Raw genomic sequence first — 6,000 nt, forward strand, 5'->3', positions numbered from 1 at the left:
TTGAAATTATTTATCCTCCTAAGGCCCAGCCATACATATAAATAATCCAAAATTTGCCACTGCAATTTGAACCTATACTGTAAGAAATTGAGTTGATTTTGCTTTGTATAAAAAATGAACGACGCGAGACAAATGCAACTCTGTTCCAATTGGATATGATTTAAATTTCATCGAACTGAATAAGTACTATAGGTAGGACCTTGGGCCTTACGAGGTTATACCAATTCCGTTAACACCACTCCGCTGCACCAAAAATGCTGGAAAATGTATGATCACTACTTATCACTGACAAAAATAATAAGATTCTTAGCGGTTTTAATAGGATTGTATCGGATATCAACGTGATACGGACAGAATGAATCTAACGTTACTTTTTGACACAGCTAAAAAGAGAAAAGACAAATGAGGTCTGTCATTATCACGCGACCATCATATCGTCTAATTCCAGGCTTAGTTAATACCCAAGGTATTTATTTTTCTTTATTGAGAAATGTGTTCCAGTGCTTTGGTTGTTCTAGACTTCTCGCGTCAGTCATGTTTTTACCAAGTCGCTGGCTCAATATTACAAAGTTCTATGTTACATTTTCAAGATAGTTGAAACTCGACTTAATGTCACTATGACAATGTTCAAATTTCAATTCGATAAAAGTGAAACATAGAACCCTGTAATATTGGGCCAGCGAATTGTCAAATACCAGTTCGATAAAAGTGAAACATAGAATGCTGGAATATTACAGCGCCATCGAAGTTTAAAGCAAAACAAAACCTAAAATCGTCGCAGGAAACATCATCTCGATATTACGGTTCGAATCAACGTCCTTAGTTATCGTGTCGAGCGTCTCATAATGACGTAGTAAACATCACTAATAGGCACGGTATTTACCGCTCGACGCTTGACACGTTTTCACTTTCGCTCCAGCGGCGTGCCCCAGAATTCGAATAAAACCCGCCTTTCCCACACATGAGTGGAGCGCGGCTTTCATTTTTGCACTACGCTTTTGCTTTGAGAAGGTCAATCGTCGAGTTTCCTTTTTTGTGTAAATTCTTCGTGTAAGTGCTAAGCTCTGTATTTTGTGTATTACGCGCGGTGGCGAGAACATACAGATTCGCCTTAACACCTATACTTACGAAGCTTTCACAAACAAAAAACATAACGCGTTTTATGGTTTCGAAAGAGAAACGATTCACGCTACTATTTGAGTTATGCTACCAATAGGTACCTACTTGTGTAACTTTCACAGATCTAGAATGACTACGTTTAATTATAGATCAGTGGTGTGTTTGGATAACATGTTAATAGGGAATATTAGGCAAGCTCTGCGTAGGTGGCACCATTAGCACATACAGTAAACAAACCTCATTGACATCATCAATGACATATCATGCGTCACTAGGTCAATCACATGGCCGTTCGGTTTCTGCCTCTCTATCACTCTTGCTTATTCGATCGATAGAGAGGCAGATAAAAAAAAATCGATTTTTGCGTTTCACGGTAGGCCACCTGTATACAAACCGCAGTGGTGCATCAATGTCAACAGAATACTTATCAAAAAAACTGTCTTAGGCCTAGTATGTATAATTTACTTTATGGTTTACTAAACAAATTAGTGCTGCACTCAGGCGGCAGAACATTGCAGTACCTAATACTCCCTATTAATTACGTTCTCTCTACGTTATCGAATCAGAAATGAGGAGATCCGTAGACGAACTAAAGTCACCGACATAGCCCACCGGATTAGCAAGCTGAAGTGGCACTGGGCAGGCCACATTGCACGCAGAGAAGATGGCCGATGGGGTCGAAAAGTGCTCGGGTGGAGACCACGGACTAGCGAGCGCAACATAGGACGTCCACCCACAAGATGGACTGACCACCTTGTTAAGGTCGCCGTAGGACACTGGATGCGGGTTGCTTCCAACCGGCGCGTATGGAGGTACAAGGGCGAGGCCTATGTTCAGCAGTGGACGTCTTATGGCTGAGATGAATTATGTTTACGTTGAAAGAGGCCAATAGATACATATTATAGACTTACGTGGTACACTTGCCAGCGCTGGCGATCGCCAGCTGCAGCGCAAACAGCAGCGCTGCGGCGGCCATCTTGCGGAGCACCGTGACGTCAGCGCATTTCAGCGCGGCCTGAAACAAACACAAACAGTTTAATTGAGCATCATTAATACTGGTAGGTAATTAAATAAAGCATTAACCCATTCAGCGGTAATCTGATAGTCGCTACGCCTCTACGGGTTTTCCCTACAGAGCAGGTAATATTACTACCGGTAGGTGCGTAGTAGTTACGTAGCAAGTAGTTATTATGCACTATAGCAGTCACGTAGCGCTACGATAATATCGTAGAGTGTCTCTTTATTGGTTAAAAAAAGAAATCTGGGCTATTTAAAAACTTATCTTGGTTCTTACCAGTATGTAGTAAAATAACCAAATAAAAAAGTAAATTTGACTTTATTTTCTTTTTTTTATTCGGGGAAAAAACAGTAATTTTATATACAGTCCCGAGTGAGACAGTAATTTATATGAGTTCTCATTAAATCAAGTCGAATTTACTTCCAAACCCATATTACGATGATGTTAATACTCCGTTCTTAACAGACATTAATGAACAAAATTATCAAGCACCTATTTACGTCGGACCTGTGCAATTAATGTGCGATACACCGTTATTCTATCTCTTTATCTAACTTGCAAAGTAGCATTTCAGGTATAAGACATTTATTTCCATAAAATAATTACACATTCACTTACAATGGGGAACATCTACTAATTTTATTGCATGCTGAAACATATTTGAGTATTACGACAAATTTAGTAATGTAAATTTATATATTTTTTTTATACATTAACTTATTTTTCGGTTTTTAGCGATAAGACCGCCAGTAGTTTAACCTCTTCTTCCTGTATTATTTGTATTGTTTCCTGTAATGAGGTGTGCAAGAGTATTTGTATTGTATTGTATATTTATATTGTGGGTAAATTCGTATTTATGACGTATAAAAGCCATTTTACGACTTTGTAAGCCTAACGGCCAAAAGGGTCGAGTTATTGTAGGCTCTCATAGGGGTTTCCTACAACTTTGGCTGGTTTAGCAAAAAACTAATCAAGTATTAGGCACTGAAGGAGGAACTTATATTAACGTGAATATTTTATTCAAGTTTTCTCAAGTAACAAAACTGTGGGGACAAAGCTGGGAAGATGATAACATAAAAAAAACCGGGCAAGTGCGAGTCGGACTCGCGCACGAAGGGTTCCGTACCATAATGCAAAAAAAAAACAAAAAAAAAAGCAAAAAAAAACGGTCACCCATCCAAGCACTGGCTATTTGAAGATACCTAACGAACCCAACCTGCCGATGTAAAATGTGGTGATATAAAAAGTGGGCATTTTGCGTTCTAGACCGTTTGCGATGTAGACTAATTGCGATTTCGGCAAAACAACACACTAGTCATTTTACGTTCTACACCATCTGCGGATAACCCAAAAAGAAAGTTTGTACTACAATAAAAAAATAACTCTAAACTAAACAGGCTTGCGATAGGCAGACACTCATATTGGCACGTCTGTGCATATTGAGTGATCAGCACATTTAATGTAGATCTTGCGCCTCCACTCGATAAGGGATTTCCTCTTCGATCACGTAGAATAAGTATATATAATGTTAGTATAACAAGTATTGGAGGATTAGAGTGTACAAGCTGGAAGGTATTACATCTATTAACCGGTATACTGTGTTTACTGAATCACCCCTTCCACCCCGGCGCTCCGCCTATTACATGGCGACCGTGACACGTGAGGACTCTGCGTGAGGATACTGCGAGTATAAGATCATCATGGACGACGACAGTGAAGAGGACTTTGAGGACGAGGCGGCGGCGTCGAACTTATCCAGTGATTTGTCTTGTTAGTTGGTAATCAACAGTACCAAAATGAGAGTTAATAAACTGAAGAATGTGGTCATAATAGTGACCGTGGCCAGTATCAACATCGCTTCATTGGCTTCAGCGGGTTTGGATTTGACGGAGGTCCAAGATGTATATCGTCGGCTGCGCGTGTGCTTACGCATTGCTGCCGGGTGCTGGGAGCGTCGTGTCGAGCGAGGTGAAAATTTTTAAGGGTATTTTGCGTGTTATGTATTTTTTTTTATCTGTGTGAATTATTTTTCTACTTAGTTAACTTTAAGGATTTATTAGAAGTATTACGTGGTTTAAAGTAGGAATAAGTTAATGACAGGAGATAAGTGAATTTATTAGTTAAAGATTGTTGTAAAGAAGTTGCAGCTGTGGATTTTAAAAATCGCGTTAATAACGGTAGGAAGATTTGAGTATTTACCTCTTGGAGATTCAGGGTAATAGTAAGGTCGGATTTTTTTTATAAAAGTAATTCTTTCTTTGCATTCTAAAAATGATTGTAACGAATTTATTTCTGCACACTCAAACTATAATCACGGTACGATTAGTGCGAATCAGCAAGGTCGAGGACGGGTGTATTTGCGCGAGTAGGCAGAAATCAAACAGTTGCTGTAGGTCAGATGGATAGTGTAATGTCAATGTTATTCAGCACGTGACTTAGATGACAAACGTAATGAATTTGTTTTTTTTCGTGTCTATCGAAGATTATGTAAATATGTGGTCTTATAATACTAGTAATCACGTAGTGGTAACTTGTTCAAATAAGGAATTTATCAGATATGAGTTAAGAGTTGCTAGTTTAGGATTCTAACGGATTGGACTTAAACAGATAAACTGGACACGACACTCTGGTACTACGTCTTTGGGGCTTGGCCAGCCTAGAGTAGTAGATATCATAAATAGGACACAGGAAGATACAGAATTAATAATTTGCGCGAGTAAATAATGACGAGATTGATGGAAGATGCGTAATAGCGAACCGGTAAAAATGATACTGATAATGGTGTTGGTGTGAACTCTACAATTTATATAAATCAAGATTCTCCATGAACGAAGGCACGCTTAGACGTATCGTTACGAGACTTGATTATGTTATGGGAAGGTCCCAATGCAGACATTAGGGTTATGGCTCATTGTGGAAAAGGTTAAATATAGTAGAGTGTTATATATTAAAAATGAGCTAAAATAAAAAGTATGTTACGAGGTGAACTAAGTAAGGTTTTTCGCGCGGGACAATATGAATTACCTAGGTTATGTATGAATTATTTCGTTGTTAACGGAAATTACCGATCGGGAGATGATTGAAGTTATACTAAAGGATTTTTATTGTTACTAACTAGTGGACATGCTGGTAGTACTAAACGGATTGACGGTATCTAGGAGTACGAGTATTATTGGAAAAACTACATTATATAAAACAATGTATAGGTTCTCATAAGCAGGATTTTAGCAGTAGACGTTTGTCGAGAGATAATATTTCTATAATTTTAGCTACCTATCACAGCTACAACATCTTTTGCGAAGCATTTTTTTAGATTACTTGGACTTGGATAAAGCAGACCCAACACTGTGAAACGAAAATTATGATTGTTTGTTATTGTTATTTTATATTGAACTATAATTGTTTTATCACTTGTATAATTTGTATTTTATTCTGACTTGTAAAATGTACTTGTATTTTTACCAAAAAAAAATCTGTATTCTGTATTCTACAAGTATATTATAACTTTGAAATGTGAAATATTAATTATGAAATGCAATGTTTGTGTAGAAATAGTTTTTTTAAATCAAAGTATGTAGGTAACATATAAAATACTACATTATAAGTCAAACATTGTTAATTTTAAGATAGGTGATTTAGTATTAGTTAAGAATGAATGTTACAATAAAGTAAATGACCTATATTTAGGACCATATTAAATAAAATAAATGATAGGGTCAAATTTAAAGGTAATTAAAAATAATACAGATTATTTAGTACATAAGAATAGAGTAAAGTTGTATCACCGATAGTGTTCTTTTCAGGGGAGGGAACCCCCTACCTTTTCAGGGGAGGTGCGATAGGCAGACACTCATATTGGCACG

The 6,000-nt window shown here is 37.5% G+C and overlaps 1 protein-coding gene across 1 annotated transcript in view; it reads right to left on the reverse strand.

Moving 5' to 3' along the window:
- Positions 1-2,130, reverse strand: part of LOC134678268 (C3 and PZP-like alpha-2-macroglobulin domain-containing protein 8) — a 115,992-nt gene extending 113,862 nt beyond the window's left edge. Inside the window, exon 1 of the mRNA XM_063536755.1 lies at positions 2,031-2,130. Coding sequence (XP_063392825.1) covers positions 2,031-2,095 — 65 coding nt within the window. The 5' untranslated portion in view covers positions 2,096-2,130. The remainder of the gene's footprint in view (positions 1-2,030) is intronic.
- Positions 2,131-6,000: the final 3,870 nt, after the last annotated feature.

Source organism: Cydia fagiglandana, chromosome 2, assembly GCF_963556715.1.
Source record: "Cydia fagiglandana chromosome 2, ilCydFagi1.1, whole genome shotgun sequence".
In the NCBI taxonomy this organism is placed as follows: domain Eukaryota; kingdom Metazoa; phylum Arthropoda; class Insecta; order Lepidoptera; family Tortricidae; genus Cydia; species Cydia fagiglandana.